General features: G+C 39.3%; 2 protein-coding genes across 2 annotated transcripts in view; one reads left to right on the forward strand and one right to left on the reverse strand.

Annotated features, from left to right (window-relative positions):
* Positions 1-2,378: 2,378 nt before the first annotated feature.
* puraa (purine-rich element binding protein Aa) lies at positions 2,379-6,697 on the reverse strand. Its single transcript, XM_053331815.1, has one exon. It carries the CDS (start codon positions 6,661-6,663, stop codon positions 5,803-5,805), a length of 861 nt encoding a protein of 286 aa, XP_053187790.1. The 5' UTR covers positions 6,664-6,697; the 3' UTR covers positions 2,379-5,802.
* Positions 6,698-13,633: 6,936 nt separating this feature from the next.
* Positions 13,634-25,097, forward strand: part of LOC128371248 (pro-neuregulin-2, membrane-bound isoform-like) — a 69,552-nt gene continuing 58,088 nt past the window's right edge. The window contains exon 1 of the mRNA XM_053331516.1: positions 13,634-14,045. Coding sequence (XP_053187491.1) covers positions 13,637-14,045 — 409 coding nt within the window. The 5' untranslated portion in view covers positions 13,634-13,636. The remainder of the gene's footprint in view (positions 14,046-25,097) is intronic.

A 25,097-nucleotide genomic window follows, 5' to 3' on the forward strand; every position in this document is an offset into this window, starting at 1 on the left:
TCTCTCTCTCTCTCTCTCTCTCTCTCTCTCTCTCTCTCTCTCTCTCTCTCTCTCTCTCTCTTACACACACACACAAACACACACACACACACACACCTTATTTTGTTTTGTTTAAAACGGGGGAAGAGAGTAATTCAGGAAGTTGACCTCACACATTAAAGTTGTAAAAAAAAAGGAAAAAGAAAAGAAAAGAGGAAGAGCAGAAAACACCAAACCTAAACTTAAAAGCTTTTTTCCATCCAAGCAAAACTTTTCCAACTCTTCCATACATTAAGTACACAGTATCACAGTATAATAATAAACAGCTAATGTAAAAATGATGTGTTGGGTTTTTATTTTTACAGCACTAACTCTCTGTTTTTCTCTTTTAAGTTATACTTATGTTAATTATTAGTTAAATATCAAATGATGTGGAAGTATTACATTCATTATATTACATCAACAGGGAATGTTTTAAAAAAAAACATTGTCTCCCTTAATAAATAGACACAACCTTGCTCTTCAAATATACTTAAGTTTAGACATAGATCATTAAGATCGCCTAATGATCACTTTAATTTCAGATTGTAAAAAAAGCTATTTATCTCCCATTACTTTGATACAGGTCAATTGGTGTACGCCACATCATTACACACTCTGTAATAATGCACACTTTATTGTGTGTCCTTCCATTAAAAGATTTGTAAAAATCTGAATGACTGATCCAGTCAAGTCCTGTGACAATAAAACATGAGCTCTGCAGTTAAACACTGATTAGGTGTTAACCTAATCAGTGTTGTTCAATGACTTTTTAAATTTTTAACCCATCAAGTAAAAGCACAAACGGAGGCCTAAATATATACATATATTATGCAAAACCTCAGGAAGCCCTGTTAAGCTATTCATGTGCCTTGTGGCATTTATTTAAGTAGCTGTTTACTTTACCTTGTCTGTTGTTAATTCAAAGGCTAATTTCTCCAATGAGACTCCTCTCCTCTGTGCCTAAACCTATTATTTATAGATCAAGAGCATCATCTAGTGGCCAAAACCGGCCAAAACATGCCTGCTCTGAATTACGTCACCACAAAGCCACTGCTTAACCGCTTCAGAATATAACACTAAATTACAAAGTTTGCAAAAAATGGTAGTCACATGATGGTAAAAACAGCATTTCCAAACACATGCTGCCACCTCATGGCCCTGTAAAGCTCAGCAGCACCACACCACAAATAAACATTCATGAACAGTCATGATCACGCTCATACACAAAAGGTTCACTGTTTCAGGGCATTGATGATGTTCAGTGTTGTCAGGATCTGCTGTGTGAGGATGACCATGTTGCAGCAGCAGTAATATAACTTTGATCATGTCGTCTTTTCAGGAGAACATCTCAACTGGCAGCTGGAGTCTAGACCAGACTAAACCTGTTGTATTAATCTTCCCAAGCAGCATTCCTGCAAGTAATAGATGCTATTGCGCTGCTGATTAGAATGACTAGTAAATAAGTAAACTTTGCCGCCACAAACACATTTCACTTAATACAATTCATTGCCTGTTCTGATGCACTTGTGCTTTACAAAGCCTTGATGATCTAGATGACCCCTTTTATGTGGATTCTTGGATGAAGAGCAAAGTCAGTGCCTGAGTTGGCAGCTGGGCTGGAGTCCATCTCAATTTTGTACATCCCCTTCAGTCCTTCCTCTTGGCCAGCAGGGGGGCCGTGAGGCTCAGAGACCATCAACTTGAAGTGCAGTCATACAAATTTCCTGGAGAAATGCTTTTGAGCTTGTCCAGACTCTGCACTCTGATCTCCCTGGAGAGTGAATGTTTGTGGTAGGGAGGAATATGAACTTAAGTCATCCTGATATTGAAATGACATTTTTCTTCAGGTGGTCGGAGAGAAAGTACAGGATTGTTTAAAGTAATAGAAATCCTCTTTAATTGCCCTTACCATGTCATAGCAACGTGGCTTTGTTTTTAGAGGCAGAAACAACAGAGGCTGCTGATAATGCGGTGAAGGCTAAATCCATGCCTATTCTCAATATTTACAATAACCATCTTCTAAGTTAAATCATTGTATTACCATGCATTGAATCTAACTTGTGACAAGAAATCAATTTGACTTATAAATAGAAAGTATTTTGCAGTAAAAAAAGGGACCTGCTTACATTTTAAAGCAAATCTTCTTGTCTTGTGTCTGTTAATCATTGTAGCAATGTGGCAAAAACCAAAATTATATTAGAAAAAATATTACAAGCAGTTACAAAACATAAAAGACATGCAGATTGTGTTGGGTTTTGTTCAGTAAATTCTAATTTCTTAAGTGTTACATTAGTAGTAAAGCTCACAAAAGAGCAGCTATTGCATACGAATGATCACAAATTGCATAGTCAGAACGATTAGAGAACAAAGTAATGCTTTATTTTACAGCCTGGTATTACACATACAGCATTAATGTAGAAATCTCTAAGAAGACACAAGTCATCAAAGTATTTTCCACTGCAAAGTTTGCATTTTGAAGGCTGTAAAATTAAGCTTTAGTTATTAGTATCATTGCAAATGTAGAGTCAGACAGTGTAGACAACACTACATCAAAATTAAACATACTTTCCATCAGTGAATAGTAGACATTTATGGAAGTTTCTTCCCCCCCCCCAACAAGAAACGAAACATGACAAACATACATTTTGAATGCAGATTTTCCCTTGTGGGTAAATTAAATTTATTTTTTAAAATTTGTCAAATGTACATAAATTATATTATAATGCATCAAAACCAAATGAGCAAATCAAATACCCTCTTTAAAAAAGAGGCAACATAAGAGAGAATGACATTCTTCGTTGAGATCATTTTAAATAAGTATTGGTCAGGCATATCATTAACCTGGGAAAGCAAAGTGCTACACACAACAACCACTGAAGACAGTTCACCATACACCTTAATGAGGATTGGACTGAAGCACCTTTTCTTAGCTTAAAGCTAAAAATGGAGATTTCACTGTTTTTAAGTTTTTCATTATCACAAAAAGTTCATTATGTGTCTATAGTCTACCTTCAACAACCCATTCGCCAAGTTTACCCATTTCCTATAGAGAGAGAGGGATACTAGCAGTGACATTGTTCTATTTCAAGTTGAAGTACTTCTGTGAACTGCTTGACCCAACAGGCTGCTAAGACCTTGGTTTACTATATTTTCCTCCAGGATGGAGCTTTGAGTGCAAATAAAGGCATACAACTCCTTCATGAGAAATAAACATGGAATTCAGCCACATGCTTTCAAATAGTAATCATATATTTAATTGATATACATATATTGCCACCATTGGCACATACGATATTGCACACAGTGATGAAATGTTGCACATAAAAAATAGATATATTTTTTGTGGGCGAAAACATTCCAAAATTACAAATAATGTGGAATAACGCTGAAAAGGTAAAACTATGTAAAACAAAAAAACAAAACAAGACATGCTTGCTACTCCCCATTAATTGAGCGAGACTTACAACTTACATATAACTACCCAAGCCATAGAACAAGCATTTCAAGGGGGGGCTTGCCAACAACAATATATAATTATTTCAGGCCTTTACTGATGTTCCCAGTCAGCCCCTGCTCTCCCTGCTAATGTGCTTGGCTAGTGAAGAGCCAACTCTTCTGCATCATCTTGCATCTAGGTGACCACCCCCTTCCATGTTTACATGTAGGCCGATACCTGGATGGCTAGGGAATGGGGATGGCATTGACGTTTAGGGAAGAAGGAAGGTAGCAGAAAAAAGTTAAGAATTCTGCTTATATTTTTCTTGAAGAGTTTGTAACAAACCCTTTTAGCACCACGAGTCGTGCGCTAGCACACAAGGGGGCTGAGACATAGAAAATGGAAAGAAAGAGGAAACAATAATAAAAAGAAGCCAAACTGCGATCCAAAGCACCAGGCCAGCGTGTAAGCATGCGGAGTGTTTAAGGCACCAGGTTGTTTATATGCTGAAGAGGATGCTCCCAATCAGGTGTCATTTAGGCTATACCAGAGGCTCCAAAAATAGGTGGTCAAGGACAGTCTAGTTTGCTGGTTTCCAGTCAATCTAAACATGGGAGCAATCATTTAATTCAATGCTGAGGTAAATCTGACATTATCTGATTGTTGCCAGTTTCTCTGGAGTTTACTGACAGAGTTTATAAAACTGCTATCACACATCTATGAGATGCGACTAAACTGGATTAGAACCAGTTGTTTTCCGTGTGGCAGCCCAAATATTTACAATTAGACCAAAACAGAATCTCATCACCCCCAGGTAGATATTTGGGCCTACAAATCTAAAGCGGAGCTATGAGTATGTATCCACAGTAGCCCCACTGAACTTTACACCTTCAGATCTTAGGCTTGTAGGGATGGGCACATCCATTGACACAATACTGGAGTTTCACCAACAGGTGGATTGAACCCTCTTCACATCGGCTTGTCCAGGTGTGCTCCTCAGTGGCCCTCCTCATACTGTGATGGTGACTTTTTTTTGTTGATTAAAGTTCGCAAGGTCGCTCCTGTACAATCACTCTTTGAAACAAGCTCCACTACAATTACACCAAGCCTTTGGATGGAAATCACTCAGTACTCAAACTTGAGATTCGTACAATATAGGCAGATAAAGATACATATGGAAGGGTCCTTGAGCCAATATTTTGGGAGACCAACGAAATCTACCTTAGTGCAGATTAACATGCAGCAACAGCAATCATTGGCACCATTTAGACTTTTACAACTGAAAAAGTTCACAAAATGTTTTGGATGTTCTAACCAATAATGCTCTGCTGAATTTCGCCTCTTTTAAAACATAAAAAGTCCACCATGCCAATCAACACAGAGTGTGGGGTGTTTGTCTTCATTAATCCGCAATTCAGGCCATTTGCTACATGTTGTCACTGCATTTCCTCTATCAAATACACATTTAGTACCTTTAAAATGAACACATTGCATTAACAACGAGACACAAAGGTAGTCTATAATATATCCATCTGCATGGCAACAATTTCAACTGAAACAAAAATTACAATATTAATATTTCTTTGAATGCCTCTGGCAACTGTCATCGTATCAAGATCCATTGACCAGTTCAATATATTTGATTCTTATGCAATGCATATTGCACGACAGATAGAGCACTTCTTTCATTTCATGAAAATGCCTATATGTTCCTTTTTATACTGCATGACATCTAACCAGTTTCCAAAGCAGGCCTAGCCCTCATATGATTTATGTGTAAACACATCTCTACTCACAGGAAAAGGTAAATAGGATGGCAAGTACATGTGACAAACTTTTATAAAGTTTTTTTGAATTTTGGTTTAAAAATTAAAATATCCGATTTGTGCTGAAGTCATTAGCTCACATGAAAAGGAACGTTTTTTGTATTTTTCTCAGAACTCGGCAATAATCCATTTGAACATTGCAAACACTTTTTTTTTTTTTTTTTTTTACAATAGCTTTAACTGGTACAAAAGTTTTCTGTTAATAAGGGAAATAAACACTCAGTTCAATATCGTTTGTCAAGTAGGAAACAATGTTCAAATATAATGTTATTACTTTGTTTAGCAGCCTGTTACTGTATTAATGGTGGATAAGTGGGGTAACATCCAGCGATGAGTGACAACATGTCATAACTGTCAGGTTGTGGAGGTTTCTTATATTGTGGGTGATGCTCCCTTGGAGTTAAACCATTACAGTTAAATCTTTAGATTTCTTTCTTTATACAGTAGAGTTTTTAATTATATTTCTCTTGTTATTTTCATTACTCTTGCATGTTTTTTTCTCTTTTTATGCGCTCAATATCAATCCTCGTCTCCATCGTCCGCCTGCATCTCCTCTTGTTGCTGCTGCAGCTCGCATGCCCTTTTCTCCCGCTGCTTCTCCTGGATCTTCTTCATCTCCTCGGCGTATTTAGAGAAAGTATTCCCAAATTTGGACCACACTTTGTAGGGCACCGTAATTGAGTTGCGGTACGTTGGCTTCACTTCGCTTACCCTCATGAACACCCCGTACTTATTGGATCCGACGTCGAAGAAAAAGCGTTTGTTGTCCACAGTCAATGATGACCCTTCGGGCAACTCTGCAGGTTCGTCCTCTACACCGTAATCGTCAATAAGTTTAGCCAAAGCGTCACGAAACTCAATAAGTCCCTGGGCAGGCAGAGCAATCGTCTGGCCTTGTGTGGATCCCAAACCGGGCCCCCGGTTAACGGTCTGTCGGATCCTCAGAAACCGTCCCCTCTGGTTCTCTTTCAGATCCATGTAGTATTTCCGATTTTCTCGGACCAAAAACTCGCTTTTGAGTGCTCGCCTGGGCTCGTCTTGTACCAAGCCCGGGTTGCTCGGACCCAGCTGGGCATAATGTTCGATGAAGTCCCCCAAGTAGTCACGGAACTCGACCGCCACGGACATTGAGAGAGTGAGGCGGCTCTTGTTTCCACCGGCCCCGACTTCTGCTATCTTTAAGAAGCGGCCTTTCGCGTTCTGCTTTACGTCCAAGTAGAAGCGTTTGTTTTGGATGTCAACCCGCTTCGACGCCAGCTCTTGAGTCTCATGCTGGAGCCCGGAAGCCGAGCCCGCCCCTCCTGTCGCTAGGTGCATGGAGCCGAAGCCTGGGCCCGTGGCTGCTCCTCCCTGCTCACTTCCACTATCTCTGTCCGCCATGATGCTGCCTGCCTGCCTTCTCCCTCTGTCTGCTGCAAAGCCACGGCCAGTCACAGCGAACGCCGGAGCTCTCGCGAGATCTAAACAGAGAGGCATATAAAGGCGAGAGGAGGGGGGGATATTAGTGCAGAGCGACGAAGCTGTGTTTTCTTCCACACGGTGTGATATCATGCTGTCACTTACACTGATAACGAAACCAATGTCACGTCGGCGGAAAACCCCCAAAAGTCTGATTACGTTTCGATCTGTCTCAGACACAGCTCATGTGAATGAGGGTATTTTCGCAACCAGGAAAGACCCCACCTTGCCCTCTGTTTTAAAGTAGGCTAAGGGTAGAACATTACTAAAGTAGGCTATTATACATCATACCACATGTGTATATGTGCACGAATAGATGCCTTAATGCTCCAACGATTTAAAAAAAGATTCATTCGTTCTGACTGAAAGCAGTGGGCCAAATTAAAAAAAAAAAATAAGCCACTTAAGTCCCTAAAAGTTCAAACCTAAACCTTGTTTCCAGTCCTACGAGGTTCCTCGCCTAGGCCTAACTAAATAGCCAATATTTTATAACACTAAATTACATTAAACATCATTGTACTGGTAGTAGTAATATAACTATTAATAACAGGCTAACAAACCTGAGTGAGTTATTTATTTGTCCACAGCCAGTGGCAGGAGCCTGATAATAAATGCTGTGTCAATTACACAAGGCTTCTATTTTTAAATTTACTCAATTTTAATTTAGGTAGCTCCAATTCAAATTTGCTTTATTGGCATGTTGTGAAAGGGGCGATATATAGCCTAGCCTATATATTTTTTTAGGAAAAATACTTAGGTATGCAAAGACCTAATCGTGTCAGCAAAGTTAGCCCACTGAGCACCTGTTTGATCAAAAGTGGCACAAAATAGCCACCTTTTTTTAAAGAGAATTGAGACTCAAAGAATTAATAACAAACTTTTCATTTCAAACCACGTCTCTGCTGCACATCTGTATGCTCATGTAAGCGTGGATGAGTGGCACAGTAGATTATTTTTAGTGTTTGGACTTGGGACAGGTATCAAGTTATTTTGGACAAGTTATTTCTAAATGCACCTGATTAATGAACAGAGTCCACACCTCAGTAGCTTATTTCAATGTGTCCAATCATTCCTCACTGTGCAGGGGAGTTCTTCTTAATTGTGAAGCCACGCATTGAACGAGGCTGCCATCGCATTTAACAGAGAAAGAGATGTAACTGTGTCAGAGCTGCTTTTTGTCTAATGGCTATAGCATACAGGCTCATTTGTTTAAACCTGTGTTGGAGGTCTGCAAGTAAACTGATACTTACTCATGATGGGTTGTGTTCTCATTTGAAAGCTATAGTAAAGAATATTGTCATTATATGAAAAGACTAGGGACTACGGATGCAAATTAGCAACTTTGCTATAATCCGGCATATTTACAGAGATGTCTAATATCGATATTCATCAATATGCACTGTCCCTATCCAAAAAAAAACTATTACTACTAAAGCATGGCCATGTTTAATGTTTTAATCTTATAATTATGTCGACCTAGACATCAATAGGCTCTTGGATCATTTAGTCTGATGCGGCCTGGATGTTGCAAAGAGCTAAAACTCTTCTCTCGTCTGAATTTTTGAGAAATTCAAATTTGAATGATTCTATTCTAGTTTTGTATTTATTTCTAGTACAAATAAAGCACATACAAAACTGCAATATATACCAGCAACTGGTTATTTGGCACACATAGCCTATTGTTCCAGTGCTGGTGATACTTTGCCACAGTAATTAAACTTCCTTCTTCTGATCGCCCACAAGTTTCATTTGAAACATCTACACACTACATACAGCCTACATTTTTTTAATTGAGCCAAAAATGTATTTATCTCAATTAGCTATTGATATACATGAAAGCCCAAACATCATGCATGAGCGCTTCCACGTTTATCTTTTAGAACTGTGGTATTCCTGGCGAATTAAGAAAATGATAAATGCGGCTTTTGTTTTCTTTTGAGACTTGCTGGACAAGTGATTTTTAATGTCAGTCATTAAACTAGAAATTTGCATGGGAAATACTCTGACCCCCCCCCCCCCCCCTTTTTTTTAAAAAAAAAAAAAAAGGCAATAAAGTCGAATTGAAATATAAATAAAGAAATAGCTTAAATCTCTACATGAAAACATACATGTTCTAACAGCTAAGCTAAAGATGGGCCCACGTTTATAGTCTTATGCAGATACTCAATCTCATTTTAAAACATTTTAGGGTTAGGGTTAGGGTTAGGCTTTTTAGGTCGACAAATCTTGAAGACTCTGTGTGTCTGCATGGGCGTGCAATGTTGACACGTGACATGTTAACCTACAGGCCGAATAAAAAGGATGGCCAGCAGCTCAACCTGTTAAACCTGGGCCCACTCTGAACTCCTGAAGTCAACATGCGTTATGCACCAGTATTCATATTAAAAGGGTGAGTACCGAGACTTTTAAAAATATTTAGCTGAAATCAAGTCCATTAATCTACTCATTGACTGACAATTTTATTGTATTTATGATGAATTATTCCACGTTTTCTGCTCGTATTGTGCTTTGTCTCCATGTGCATATTATTTTATTTTTATTCATTAAAAAAAGAAAAAAAAACTTCCTTCCAGAATTTTAAGAACAAATATGGGACTTCCTTTTTATCATGTAGGCCTACATTTTTTCATTGTAGGCTTCATGAAGGTTGTTTAAAGGCCCAAGTGAAGTTCTTTATTACAACAAGTGGTATCCTAACTAGAAAGTACTTTCAACTGTTTAAACATTATTTCTTTAGTTATATGTGGATATTAATGTTATACAGTGAAATCTTAGGATAAAAACAGGATTTATATTTTTGCATTTATCCAGAAATGAATTAAAAATAGAACAAAAATAGAGAGACCTTTTATAAGTACCTTTTATAAGTAATACAACTTTCAACAATTCACTGAATTACCATACAGTTAACAATAACACGATCAAATACAATAAAACCGATGAGTAAAAACTGTCATATTGAATAAGCAGTTTAATGAAAATCAGAATTGAAATAATTATTTAAATTTCATGGTCTGATTTATTAAGACAACGCAGTAAAAAATAAATAATAACTATATTCAATCGTATTTGAGAGGTAATGTATAAACTAAAGAAAAGCCTCGATTGTTACCTTTGAAAACACATTCATTTATCAAAAATCAGCTGATGAAAATAACATTTAGGACAAAACCTGCGGACTACTCTCAACTCTCATTTTCAGTGCTACCTGCTGAGGTGAGCCTGCCGGCCTACTGCTTATTGTACTTTAGCAGGTTTTAACTGCTTGATTTAACCTTGATTTACGTTCAGATTTGTCATATAAAATCATTCAAATAAGCCGCTCTTATCGCCTCCAGGTCGTGCGGCCTCCTGGTCAGCTGTCTTGTACAGCACTCGTCACAAAATCCAATCATGTCTACTGTCAAGTATAAGGTAAGTAAATGATGTAAGATCTTAATTAAAGAAATCAACATGTATGTAGTGAGTCGGGAATTAAAATTAACTAAATAAATAACAATAATTCAAATGTACACAGCCTAACTAGTATCCTTCTGATGACCCGCATGCTGTAGGCCTACACAGGCCGTACAGAAATCATGCCCTCAACCGTTTGGTTGGTTGATCTGAACTGTCCGTGCAGTTGCATTATTTCAGTGTCATTCTCTCCCAATGTATCTGAGTTCAAAATTATGTTAATTTATTTCTTTATGGAGGCAAGATGACCTTATTGTGTCACTCTTTCTTCTTTGTCCCCCTCAACCAGGTAGATCCGTGATAAACACGAATTTAAATGCTGAAAGGTGAGTAATTGCTAAAGAACGTATTATATTGACATTCAGACGATGTACTGTTGTTCTGGTATAATGTATACATTTTTATGACATCATAGGATGTATCCTATATGAAATGTAATATTCCCATTTCTCTTGGGGCCTTATTTGTCCAAAAAATGACCAGTTTAGAGCTTCATTTGACTTTTTAATTCCAAATTTCACCATGGGACATATTCTGTCTAATTTACTTACATGCTATATAGGCCCTTTCTTTGTGAAATGATAAATAAGCTGCCCCAACAGACCACAAACAAGATTAAAATTTAATCAATATATCATCAATCAGTGCTTGGCCTATTTTTCAGACCGTTTTTAATCATGAATATAAATCAGTAAAAACTGCTCGGTTCGGATGCCAAGGCCACGTTCAACGCAGAATTCAGCCTCAAAAAGGTGTCGTCGCAGTTTGTAAAAGGCAACCTCACAAAGTTTTTGCCCTACATCCCAACACAGGAATGCTGTGGCGCCGCTCCAAACGCAGCTCCAGTATGATTTTTAGATCCGACGCGAGGTGCATATGCACCCTGATATGCTTCTGTAAACTCTGCGAAGCAATGATATATGCTTGGCCGCACGTTTAGGGCACTTAAAATGCTGCAGAACATTAACAGGCAGAATGACATGTAAATAAAGCGTCATTCCTCTCACCAAGCCAGATCCTGTAACCTACCTTACCCCGCTCAGTCTGCAGGCGGAGCGCCTTAAAGCCTCGACGGCGTGCAGCAGGAGACGAGACAAAGCAAAAGACACATGTGAATGCGCTTGCAGGCCTTTATGACAGCACAGCTTGCCTCACAAGATGGACAAGAAACGGCGAGTCGTGGCACGGAGAGGGGACACACGCATAAGTTCAACGCCGCACGCTTTCACCTCTGATGTCAACACGCACTGTGCGGTGGGAAGTCAGTGGACATACGCCTCCCCTCGGTACTACTGAGGAATTGCAGATTTGCAGTTTGACGGTAACAGGTAGAGCAACATTTTGGGCACTGTGATGGAGGGCAGTGTCTAAAGAAGTGAGCTTTCTGTCAACACTGTGTTATAAGTGCAATTTGAGGTAAATATTAGGACCTTTGTCATGCTTTTATTGGTAGCCCATAGCAACAGCATGGTTGAATCATCCGGGGAAGAAGTGTGCACATAGCCTGTGCATCTACTCTGTGTTTGTGTCAATAATTTGTTACAGTTAAAAGAATGAAGTCTTCATTTTTTACAAGTGCGCACACACAAAATATATGTCACTCCATGTTTGTGTGTGACATCCACACCCAATAGCCCTATATATTTATAGGCCTTATAACATTTCAGCACCATGGAGAGCAGCGACGTCTGTGTCAGGTCTGCAGGCCTTACATATAAATGAAAACATAGATAAATGTATAGGTGTGGAAGCATTTGTAAATTTACTGTACACATCTGTTTGTTTTTAAATCCATTAGATTTTATTTTATTTCAATATGCTACACAGTTCTCAAAAATCGTAAATATAAGTCCACTGATAATGCGACGATTGCAGTCCACACCGATCACATTTCATTGGGACACAATTCAAAATTTGATACCCAGCTTTTCCTTTGCTGTCTGATTTACAGCAAGCATTTGTCAATTTGCTCATAAATACACTGTGGTCAGCAGATGTCGCTCTTTGTGACTACTGTCAGCACAACATTCTGTATCCGCATTCAATCTGGCATTTAGACTGAACCAAACCACTACCACCACAATCATAACTTGTGTTAAACATGACCATACATGAAAATCAAACGTGTTAGTTAATATTCTTATTTTATTTTATTTATCGTATCCATATAACTTCCCTCTCTGAGCTATTTATTATTTGGAAGCATTATATTGTAATATCATATTGCAATAGAGCCTGTTTTCTCTTAATTTTCTCACTCCGTGGTGATTTAAGTAGTTTTCCTCTGCTTTGAACTCCAATATTGCAGCTGTTTCAGCTGTCTGGATTTAATGCGGTGCTTCAACATCAGTTTTTTTTAGAGGCAGAGCAGCGAATGTGACCTGAATGACGGGCATGACTTAATGGGATGAGACGCAAAACTCATTCAAAACAGTCTCTTGAACAATCTGAAATGCTTTCGCAGCCTTAGTCATCGCAGCCATATGATTTCTCTGGGCCCACTGGACTATATGCGGCTACATTTTTCAATGTGAACCTATTTCTTCTTTTCTATTCTTGTCTTTTCTTTTCTTTTCTTTTCTTTTTGGAGTCATGCCTTGGCTACAGTAAGATGCGATTTTGAGGAGGGACAGTCATGGATTTAGGATTTTGTTTGTTTCATTATAACGCGAGATCACCGCTGATAAAACACCATGGAATGATTGACATACAGTAACTGGGTTTGGGAGTGAGGAGATCGACCCTGTGGTCCGTTGGTTGCCTGTATCTCAGTGCTCCAATCCTACGTTTTTGTTGACGGAGCCCCTTGGCAATCGGCATTATTTTCTCTCCGTCTGTGGCTAGTGGGGGAGGCGGAGAGAGAGCCGCGGTGGAAGGCAGCGTATTAGCGTTTTAGCTGCCGACCAGAAATACTGTTTTATTTTTTGGAGTGAAACGTGGCTTATGTTTTGCGACCGGACTACCAAACTTGTGGTTCACTGCAGCATTTTGCGTCTTTTCCCTCCGCTGCAGATGATACAGAAAATCATCATAGCGGTACCCCACCACTGCAATTTTTGGGCAAAGATAAGAGTGGCGTCGTCTTGCAGTTAAGGCTACTATGGCAGCATAGGGGGCATCTTCTGGAGGGGAGAATCCGCCAATTCCTTGCTTAGCCTATCTACGATGCCTTATTATTAGCAGAAAGCAGTGACTGGATTTGAAACCCAGCATCATCCCGCGGTTTTCCCCGTTTCAAAGCTGCTGTTTAACCATTGAAAATTACTCGAAAAGCAGCGGATCCCGATGGCATGGACACTTATGCAAGGTCTGCCGCGCTGCCGTGCTACTGGAGCCTTCTTGCTGTCTCTTCATTCAACCCAGCTCCATCGCCATCGCCCCGCAGCCGAGAGAGCCCTGCCGCAACGCGACCAGCGACCACCGAGCCAAAGCAGGCGGCATGAGGCTTGATTCAGTACATTTATCCATGCTGGTCATCGGGGTCTCATTCGCCTGCTACTCCCCGAGTTTGAATTCCCTGCAGGACCAGGCTTACAAATCCGCCGTGGTGATCGAGGGCAAGGTGCAGTCTACGCCTCTGAACGTCTCCGCGGAGCCATACAGTGTGAATGTCAAAGTGCTGGATGTTTGGCCCCTAAACAGCGGGGGTCTGGAGCGAGAACAGCTCGTCATCGTAGGGGAATTTGGATCTGAGGCTCCGTGCACCAAAGTGAAGAAGAACCATAAGTACATTTTTTTCATGGACCCCACTGACGAGCCCTTGGTTTTCAAGGCATCGTTTGCGCCCCTGGACACGAGTGGAAAGAACCTAAAAAAGGATGTTGGGAAGATCTTGTGTGAAGACTGCGGTAAGTTAATGTATTGTGGGATTACCGGTGAAGTCCAACCCGGAAGAATGAATGGTCTGTTAATAGCCCCCTGATTTAGGGTTTTTGGTAACAGGCACTCTGGTGAATTGTGGTTATTATGCCCACAGGATGGTTTGGAGTCAGTGGGTACCAGATAGGTGCCTAAGGGGCGTCTATGCAGCAATTTTCGACAACTCTCGCAGGCTCCCATAGCCCACATGATCAATCAAACTCTCTTTCTCTCTTTCTCTCTCCTATTCTCTCTCCTCTGAACTGCATCAGACATGCGCCTCGCACTGTTGCTTGTGAGGAATTGCAGTTGGTGTGTATCGAACTATCTGCATCCTGCAACCCCGCATTGTAGTTTAAACCTTGTAGACACCTTCCAATTCCTCTTTCACATCCTATATGCTTCACATACAGATCTATGTTGTGTATTATTGTTGCGGCTTCTTATAAGAAGAAGGAGCACATGCGTTTCATGGACCCGGTACAATTTCAGGACCAGGGACAGCGGCCTGTACACCGGTATCACGTGTAGAAAATCACGCCGGCCTAAGCAAATTGGTTCCTAAGCTATATTTAGGCTCACAACCTGCTTTAATTCTTTAATACTCCACACTTTGGCAAAGCCCATCTTAGTACAAGTCTGTATGGACACATTCATCTTCAGTGCAGGCTGCATGAGGTCGTTGTTGAAAATATCTAAATGATCAACTTTACCACCAATACTTTCTCGTTCTTTTTAGTTTAATGCACACGTAGTTGAGGAATGGACTTTTGTCAGTAGATTACGCCCTTAGGTAGTCATTTTAAAATCACAACAGGCACATTTTATTCGCCTAATTAGGCGTTATGTATTTATTCATGTCGCTGATGATATTCAGCTGTGTTTGCATTGTTTCAGGGCACCGTCAGGTTGCTCCCTCTCTCTTTCTCTCTTCCTCCCTCTCTCTTGCTCATGGCTAGTGAGATTTCACAGGAGAAAAATCAAGGCTGATTGTTTTGTTTAGGCTATAGAACCTATTGATTAAGTACAATGCAGCATACTGTTGCACTGGTGTTGGTGCAGGAGGCAGCACTTAAATACATTCATTCATGTGCGTGACACACTTTTTTGTTGTGCATTGTGTAGTGACAGAATTCATGAACTGTACTGTTATAAGATCCGGAAGAGCCACTTGCCAACAACTCAAATGCCACAGACATTGTCCTCCATCCTCTTCATCAGGGTGAAATGAGTCTTCTCTACTATTTGAATTATATAGTAGTGTCAGTGTCTGTAACTGGAACCTAAACACCTCTCAGTGCTTGTCACGGAGCCACTCCTTCACTTGTGTCTACAACTGATGTCCCATGGTGGTCAGCCTGCAACATAACTTCAAAATGTGAGGCAGCTCCTCTTCTTCCATGATTTTAATGTACTGACGTACACATATAATTTAAAAATACCCATCACATTGTACACTTATTTTCACTTCTGCTTAAGAACATAATGTGTGCCCTGTACTGCTGCCTTCTTAAATCCTCTTAGTCTGTACTCATGAGACACAAATGCGTCCCTCTCTTGGTTTCGCCACACTCACTCTGGCTTTTAAACTCATCTCTCCATTAGGGAGGTAACACAAAAAGGACCTCCTTATTACCTCTTGAGTTCCTTGAACAGTCTAACCACCTACCCCCATATCCCTTAATGCCTCTGCCACTTAGCAAAGCTTGTCAGTGACTTGATCAAACTCACTGTATTACCTGAGAGAGTTGCCACACCCGCTTCTTGGTCCCCTGTAGGTTCAAAGTACCCAGCAACATAGCTGATGTTGTGTTAGTGGCCTATTGTCAATGAATGGCTTCTTATTCAGTGTAATTAATCTCATCACTGTTGTTTCTAGACACCCTCCTCTCCCCAATCATGATATTTTTGATGCAGCTTTCCCTACAGACAGATAAACAGTCAGTCCCTTGATATCCAGTTTTCCCTTCTTTCATTCATCAGGGATTCAAGATAAACAGTGTTCTACTCACTGTGTGTTTCTTTCATTCTTTCTTTCCTTAACATTTGATCAGAGCTTCTACATTACCATAATTATTTTCTTGGCCTTGAACCTTGACCTGCTGCATAAGCAGCTTTGTCTGAGCCCAAACATTGAGCCCAGACTCATCTAGCACGTCCTTAAATTTTGTCTTGAATCCCTCTCGTGCAGAGGCTCCCCAGTGTGCAAATATGGAACTGAGTGTACATACTGTACAGCTCTCAAAGTGATGCAGTTGTTGTCATCTGGTTCCTAAGGGCTGCCTGAATCTCAGGCTACCTACAGTGCCCACCACCTGCACCCCTTCCTCAGGACTCAGCCAGCTGGGAGCTCTGGGTTCCTGCCAAAGAAGAAAAGAAAACAACAAGAAATATTGTTCTTCTGGTGTAGATTACAACAAACATATGTAAACAGGCTTATGTAAAGCTCTTTCAAGCCCATCAAATCTGTCCCTCGTACTGGTCACCAGCATCTCAAGCAGATGATGTTGTGTCTAACTGAAACGGTGATATTGTCTCTCACGTTAGTGTACTGTAGGGAAAAGAAAGAATAGAGTGTAATATGACGGTATGTCAGCAAATAGACATGATACCAAGCATTTCTTCGACTTTCAGTGTTGCTTTGTGACACATCTCTGATTACAAACACTACGACCTCTACGAAGAAGTTTGCCTACATCTAGTCCAGGCACATACATATTTCAGTGAACCAGCAGGCGGACATCTCTACATGCATGTTTCCAGTTATTTATCACAAGTGATATCAAATCCATCCAATCCTCTTCTATGGCAGAAGCAAAGAATACTGCCAAACATATCATGATTATCTTCAGAATATTACCAAATGTTGTTGATCAGTTTCTTTTTTATCAGCTGAGGGTATGACAGGAGATGACAGAGGGTGACATATACCCTAATAACAGTGGATTATGTTTTCATTTGAAAAGGAGTCTGACATTGCTGTACTCCAAACTTTAATTTCAAGTATGCCACTTTTGCCTTTTAGCTCACATTATTTAGCCTAACAATGGTGTCCCTCATGGCTCAGCCTAAATCAAAAGTCTGTATAATGAAACTAATGTGGTAGGTGCAGTCCCTAGCTTTTTGTTCATCCATAGACCCCACAGAGGAGACCTACATAATTGCATTTTGTGTGTTCATGTGCGTGGGTGTATGCAGAGAGGTGGGAGGATCGTATCAAGACAAACCGTCAGAACAAAAAAATGGTCATCTGAATCCAAGAGTAACACATTACCCCCGAAACCACCTTCATACTTGTAATTAACAATTGCGCAAATCATTCTCACTTGTGGGAGTGTTTATTTATTGCTCATTACGCCCATTTATTTCTCTGAAGTAAATTAATGTAACAATGTTGTTGCGAATGCACACTCTATCACTAATCTGTCACTGCACTAATGTCCCACTGCATGCAGGTCACAGCTGCTGCATTGAGGTGGTAGACAGGCAGAATTTTGCCCCAAGCTATGCATCTTTCTGTGAATAGAGAGAGCTCCTTAGAAGAGCTAGACATAGAACATGAATGACAGCTGCTGATGGCTACTGGGCTCTGTTCTTACCTCACAAGTTTGTCTGGCGGCAGTATGAATCAACAGGCATCTACAGGTTGGTCATTATACCCTAATTGCACACTCAAGGGAAATTTAGTAAACAGTTGTTGATTGTGACAAAGGTGCTCATTTACTGCATTTCACCACTGAGATTATGGTCGTGCACAGGATGTGTGTTTGTTAAGATAAGAATGATTGAAGTGTTTCCAACAGTCATTGTTGTATTGTCTCTAGTCCAGGGCAGAGGTACAGGCTAATGAGACAGACTGATTTGTTTTGATTGAGACTATACTGTAGATTTGTGGGAAATGTTTTTGGGTCATTCATGTGGACTTTCTGTCCTGCTGAATCTCAGCTACTCCACTCTGACAAGATAGGCTTGATGTATATTTATAAGATGTATGAAAAAAGGGCATGACCATTTTCATAAATTGGTCCCTCATTTTCCTGTCCTATTAGGCACTTTCTCACAATCACTCAGAGCTCTACTCCCCTTTTCAAAACACAGAACTTTACAAGCTATTATTATGATGTAGTTAAAATCTTGGATCCCTGTCTTTTGTGTCTTTTTGTGTTACAAAAGCCACAACTCTGCAGTGACAGACTAGTTTTCATGGTAGAGTTGAGGCCATACCTGTTTGCAGTGCACAGCTGTTAGATAGATGTGTGATGGAATCTTACAGTCATATGCTTGGAGACATTCAGTCATTGGGGTTTAATACCCCTTAAAAAGTTTTAATCAGAGGGATATCATCAAGTGGCCTTTGTGATCAGTGCCATTATACAACCTCTGTCTTTTCGCACTATGCTGAACTTGTAACAAAGATGCAAGTAAATCAACTATATTAGTCTTGTACAACAGCAATAACAGATATGACATGAAAGACTCATAGCAGAATTAATCTGTGGCACACATTTATGCAAAGAAGGATTCTTTGCATAAACGTGTGCCACAGATTTTTTTGATGGTAGTATGATGCGAATTGGTTCTTTGTCTAGTTCAATACAGTCTCTTTTGATTTATTTATTCTGTAATGAGCTATATAGAATGATGCATGTTTGTTGAGGTTAGATGACTAATACAAGAGTGAGGATTTTGAATTTCTGTTCTGCTGCAACTTTGGTCTTCTATACATTTACTTTATTGTGCTTTGCATACAGCGGCCCAGCTTCATACTGTACATATTTTCCATTTAAAAATTCTGAAATTATTTGGATTGTATTAGCTTAACTGGATTTAAAGCCCACAAGTGTATATTGTAATAATATGAAATATAGTTTATTATTTGTCTTTACATTGAATTCTAAAGCCAATTCTGATTGGCATCTTTAGAGAACATTTGTGTTTACTTTTTGTGGGGGGTTTTGGTGTGCCTTAGAGTGTGATTTGTATCTATGAAAATTCTCAGTCATCCAGGTCAGGGCCAGGGGTATAACTGGAAGAGCTATTTCAAGGCAACTGGTCTTGGTTTATACTCCTTTCAGACAGCAGATGCACGTATGACGCAGGTCTACCTAATGCATGTTTGACCCACCTTTTTTTTTTGACGAGTTAGCTAAATTACCTTAAAACACAGCTAACAACATCAGTACACCACCGCTGAACAGCCGCCGACCCATGTCCAACCCTCGTCATGAGGACAGTTGTGAAGGAGGGTTGGTTGACATGAGTTGACACATTTGGATAGACCACTGATGCAGGTTTAACCCCCATCATTGTGTTGGTCAGAACACTACCTCAGTTCTGACTGAGTCCCAGTCAGCTATTTAGGTTCAGTAGGTTTGTTTACTCCTTCAGAGTAGTTTAGGTCAAATATGGATTGTTGCAGTCCTCATGCCTGACATGTGGGAGCCGCTAGAGTTACATTAGTCAAGGGCTGTGACCAAAATCACTCCCTGTCTGCTATGTAGTGCACCGTACTGTACGTACTGCCTGTTTATTTGAGTGTCTGAATGTGAGTATGAAATGTTTGCAAGCAAGAAAACGTTTGTCCATGGCAGGTACACTACTCTCAGTTAACAATCCCACAGTGGTTATCCCACAGTTTTTACTATAGGAAACCTACTTGTCTATTATATAGAGAGTAGTCAATGAGTGAACAAGGGAGTGATCTCAGACACAACCAAGATGTGGACTCACCCTCCAGAGCTTAGAGCTATGTTAGTTGCTTTATGCATCCAGCTGTTGTAGCTCAAGGTTAGCATTCATTTGGAGTCATTTTTCTAGCTTTCATATAAGTCCAGTGTTCACTTTACTTTTTTATTTGTTTTGGTCTCTGGCAACTACTGTGAAAATTACTTTTTTAGCTTCAGTAGTTGGCTAGTCACTTTATCTGTCTGCTGTTTGCTGCTTGATGGATAGTGTACTGTCGACTTTGCCTCAAACCCTGTGAAGTTCATATATTGTTAACCATAAACAAGATATTAGGCAAGGCAAGGCAAGTTTATTTGTATAGCACAGTTCATATACTGGGTAATTCAAAGTGCTTTACAAAAGCTGGAAACACATTATAAAAAATACAACGTTTAAACATTATTTATTAGGAAAAAAAAAAAAATAAAAAAAAAAATAAATAAATAAAACACACAGATAAATAAGTAAAAATTGAGATAAGAACAGATACGGTTTAAAGTAAAAATAGAAAATAATACAAAATAGGAGCAATAAAAACCAGGCAGACAAGTCATCTTTATGGTAGCTAATGTAATATAAATTAATGTAGCCAGACCTCTGTCTTGTTAAGTTCTAAGAGGTTCGGAGAATTTTTTGCACAAAATTTATTAAGAAAACGTCACAAAAGCAATGGGCTATTGTTCTTCTTGACACTAATAAAATTGTGCAGCCGGTTCCATCCTTCCCCTGTGGTCATGAGCTTTGGGTAGCAATTGAAAGAATGAGATTGCAGATAAAAGCAGCCAAAATGAGTTTCCTCTGGAGAGTTCTAGGGCTCAGAGACCTTAGGAGCTCGGACATCCCGAGGAGGTTCGGGGTAAACCCCCTACATTTGCATCGAAAGGAGCCAGCTGAGGTGGTTTGGGTACTTGGTCAGGATGCCTCCTGGACGCCTCCCTCTTGAGGTGTTCCAGGCATGTCCAACTGGTAGGAGACCCTGGGGCACACCCAAATATGCTGGAGGGATTACATATCTCTCTTGGCCTGGGAACACATTGGGTTCCCCTAGGAGTAGTTGGAGGGTGTTACTGGGGAGAAAGATGTCTGGGTTTCCTTAGTCAGCCTTATGCCACTGCGACCTAGTCCCAGTTATGTGGCGGAAAGTGAATGGAAATAAGTGAGAACTAGTTGCTGCTTTTATATAAAACTAACCAGACTTTCCATTTTTTTGAGGTGGGTATTTGCAAACTCTCTTTTTTAATATTATATTTTGCCTTTATTGGACAGTTGGTGGCAGAGAGGCCAACATGAAACAAGGGGAGAGATATGCAACAAAGGTTCCTTGCTGGACTCTAGATATTGTTGTGATGAGGACTCATTTTAATCTTACATTAACTGCTGTAATATCCATCTGATGTTTGCCAAAATGAGAATAGACCTTTTTCCAACATGTCCAGTCTGACATACCAGGACAAACACAGGTGTAACAGGTAACAATGGTTGCACTGATGTTCTAGTAAGCTATAAGCCTACATGAACGATAATGGAATGCAGCCATTATTAAGGTTATTAGTTACACAAAATGTCTGGTCTAAGCAGCTTGTACTGAGTTTCACGCTAGCAGACCTTTGAAAAACATATAAAGAATGTAAGCAAAAGTTAAAAGGAAAAAAAATCCCTAAATGTATTTTTGGAATACACTTACATTTGAATTTAATAATTTTAAAATGTGTTCTTCTGTTCTTTTTTTTAACTTAATTTTGTTGTATTGCTCCAAAGTTCAAGTTGGATTTAATAAATTCCAAGATCAGGAACTGTATGCACAGAGGTTTTTAAGATCATACTCCTGCAAGTGTTTTAAAAATGGGAAAGTGTAAACAAAGTGTTTTGATAGCTTAAAGTAACACCAGAAACCTTGGATTACACTGTACAGTACATACTCTTATCACGACACAAAGATGAGAAACAACTCACTCCCTTTGATTAGCTACATCCCTGTTAGTGATCCAAGGACAGCTCTGGACAAGACACAAAACTAAGTTGTTATCACTCCCTAATTCTGCTCTAATGTGCTGCACCACAGACCTAAAGTACTACCAGTTTAGTTCTACATGAGTGGTTTAACTACTCTACTGTGACAGATATTTTCCACAATTTTGGATGTCTTTTTAACATGCCCTTTGATTTCACACACACCAAAGCAATGCTTTGGATGATTATAAATTTCCATGCTGTAATACAGAATTATGTCTGGGCTCATGGAGAATAATGGGCTTACTCTAGGTTCAGCTGGATAAGAACTATGAGAACAAGCCTGCAATGCCATGCAGTTTAAAGCTTGTAATTTTATATCAAATTAATCATATGCTCCACATAACTGCAAACTACGTCTTTGAGACTTTCAAAGAATTGAACACATTTGTTGGGTGTTGACAGTGGGGATGTTTTGGAAGTAAAATGTCATGTTAGTTGAGGTGGTAACAGAAGATTATTTGTTGTGTTGTTGTTTTAATGAGTCTGCATTTTGCATTTAAACTATGATATATTCTCTTTCAGTATAACATAGTAATGCACAATAACAGTGTTTGTATCTGTGTTTAGCAGGTTGATAATATGTACTTTTCATTTTTCAAGGTCATTTTGTAGGTACAATAAGTAGAGAAAACAGGGACAGATACATAGTATAAATATGCACTTTGTATTATTGCAAAGTAGATATTTTTTGGAGTCAACTGCAAACTGTGCTGCATTAGAGCTTTACATCCATTTGTTACTAAAATCATTGATACACGTGTCACCTACAATAACTCTGCAACACTGCAGCCTGCAAACAGCTGGCTGAAATCAGGCATCAGACAGAAGAGCAGGATTGGGTCGGCTGCTGGTGGTGTGAATGCAGATTAGTTTTACAGTTAGTACATAGCGTCACAACCAATAATCTCCATTAATCTCTGGCTCAAATTCATAAAATGGGATAAAAGCTGCTTTTGGAACAGCAAAACTATTTAGAGGAGAATTTTACTATTACATCTTACAGGTTTGGTGGTGGAATTGCTTTTGCTGCTGTCTAATTTTATCAGTATTTAGTCCAGAGTCAAAATGTTGTATTTATAGCCTACATGATTTTACAGCTATATTATGTCTAATGAAGAATATCATAATAAAGACCAGCCCATTTGGAGTGTAGTCAGTGGCAATGTTTATATAGACTTTAAGAGACGGCATTGATATGATTATGTGACCTCTTTGATCAAGAAACTCTTAATAACTCTTGTAGCTATTTATTTGTAGAATTATTGCTGTTTAACTGCATTATTGGATAATTACTTAGACATTTGATTTCTACAGTGTGAGGAAGCCTTTCCATTATAGATGTTGCAATATTTGCTAAATAACTTGAGGTATATATGATATTTCTAGAGAATTAAAAATGTCTTACATCTAGTATTAATTCGTTGACTCTCAACCTCAGAAAATCTGCAGTAATTCAAACAGTCACACTTTCACCTTCATGAAAGTTGTAAATGCACTGAAACAACACTGTAATGATAGACATATTTCTAAATGTAGAACTAAAATGAATGTTAAACAACAATGAAAAAATCTTTTATTACTTTATTATTACAATTAACATTCTATTAAACACTATGCAGTATTTTGTCTTTAGTCTCTGTGATTACAGTTAACACGCTGCCTCTCTGCTTTTCCAACAATTAGGACAGAATTTTTCAACCCACTGAAGAATGTTGCCTTCACCACAATGAGGCAGTATATGATCAGGATCAGGGAGCAGGAGAAACACCGAAAAGTTGAAAGGGATGAGTCCGTTGGGAATGTCAGCAGTTGTTCGACTCCCTGCCCCTGCGGCTGGAGCTGTGTCAAAAACACTCAAAAGCCCACAGTCACTGCACAGTCCGGGAGATATGTGCAGGATAACAACTGTGAAAGTCACTGCCATTTGGGGTTTACTTTGTTCACAAAAGGAAGCCATCATTCCAGTGTGAGACATATGCTGTTAATACTGCAGTCAGCTATAGGCGGATGTGTTCTTTTGACTAAACTAACTGTAATGGTGTCCCACAAGGAAAGGCAATCATTTATGGTTGTAGATTGTGGTCAAAAAGATGCCCAGTAGTAACTTTGAACCCTCAATTGTGTAGATACAAAAAAATCCTTGGCTTCCCCCAGTTGTGGGTGTCTACCAGTATATAAAAGATAAGTAACTTTAAATACAGCAGTATTAGATATGACTAAAACTTAACAAATGGTGGCTTGAATACAGTTTTCTTCCCAACATGGAACAATATGAGGCAAATATCAACATTCAAATATCCTTAGACAAATGAAGAGAATGCAAAACACAAACACTTAAACCTGCTTTCTCTTGGTCTATCTGCTGGACATGAACCTGCCTTATAATGCAGACTTTTTGTATGTAATGCTACCTTTCTATGTGTTTATATCAGCCTTCTTTTTACAACTTGTGTCCTACTCCTTTGTGGAGGCAGTTCAAGTTACCCTGCCTTTTGAATCATTCAGTAATTTGCAGCTATCTTGGGCTGCAATACTTTTCCTTCACAGGCTGCAGCCAGTGCATGTAATTAAATATTTAAAAGTTTTTTTTGTGTTGCCAGTATGAAAGGTTGTCGACAAAATTAACCCTTTAAAGTCACAAATAGCATCAGCATTAAATCATAAATCAGGGACTCTTCTCTGAAAACCAATAATTGACTAATGTGAAATCTCTGTAGGCCTACATGAAGAAATGTCTCTTCGTTTTGTACTGTATTTTAGTATAAAGTCCCGACAATTGATTTGCCAATTTGCAAGTAGAAAACAACAACAGAACAGAAAATTAAATCAATATTTACCACCATTAAAGAAATATTATTATACAGGTGTTATGGCTGGAATGTCCTGATTCAGAATGTAATGTAGTTTTGTGAACCCTGTATAGCATTATATGCCCTATCCCATGCACTTCATTTATAGCTTATATATGGCCAAACAGATTGACTAATACTTGGGAGAAATAAAATGCCAATAATTTGTTCCAGGGCTATTAACCTCATTTTATATGCCTTTGGCTTTGTTTACATCTATTGACAGCTCCATTATTAACCCTGTTTAGTCCGGTAATCCAGCTCTGGATCAATGCATGTAAATGGCATAACTCTAAAAAAGCCAGGTAAGCTCATTTTTCAATGATCTGAAATCTGATTAAGCTGCTTGGCTCCCTCCAATATTAAACGGGTTACTGTGGCATGTACAATCCAATTCTAACCACTTCTTGTGCTTGTTGTCAGCTCAAACTCACAGCGACACAGGGTTAGCTTCAC

This window comes from Scomber japonicus, chromosome 13 (genome assembly GCF_027409825.1).
Source record: "Scomber japonicus isolate fScoJap1 chromosome 13, fScoJap1.pri, whole genome shotgun sequence".
NCBI classification, from domain to species: domain Eukaryota; kingdom Metazoa; phylum Chordata; class Actinopteri; order Scombriformes; family Scombridae; genus Scomber; species Scomber japonicus.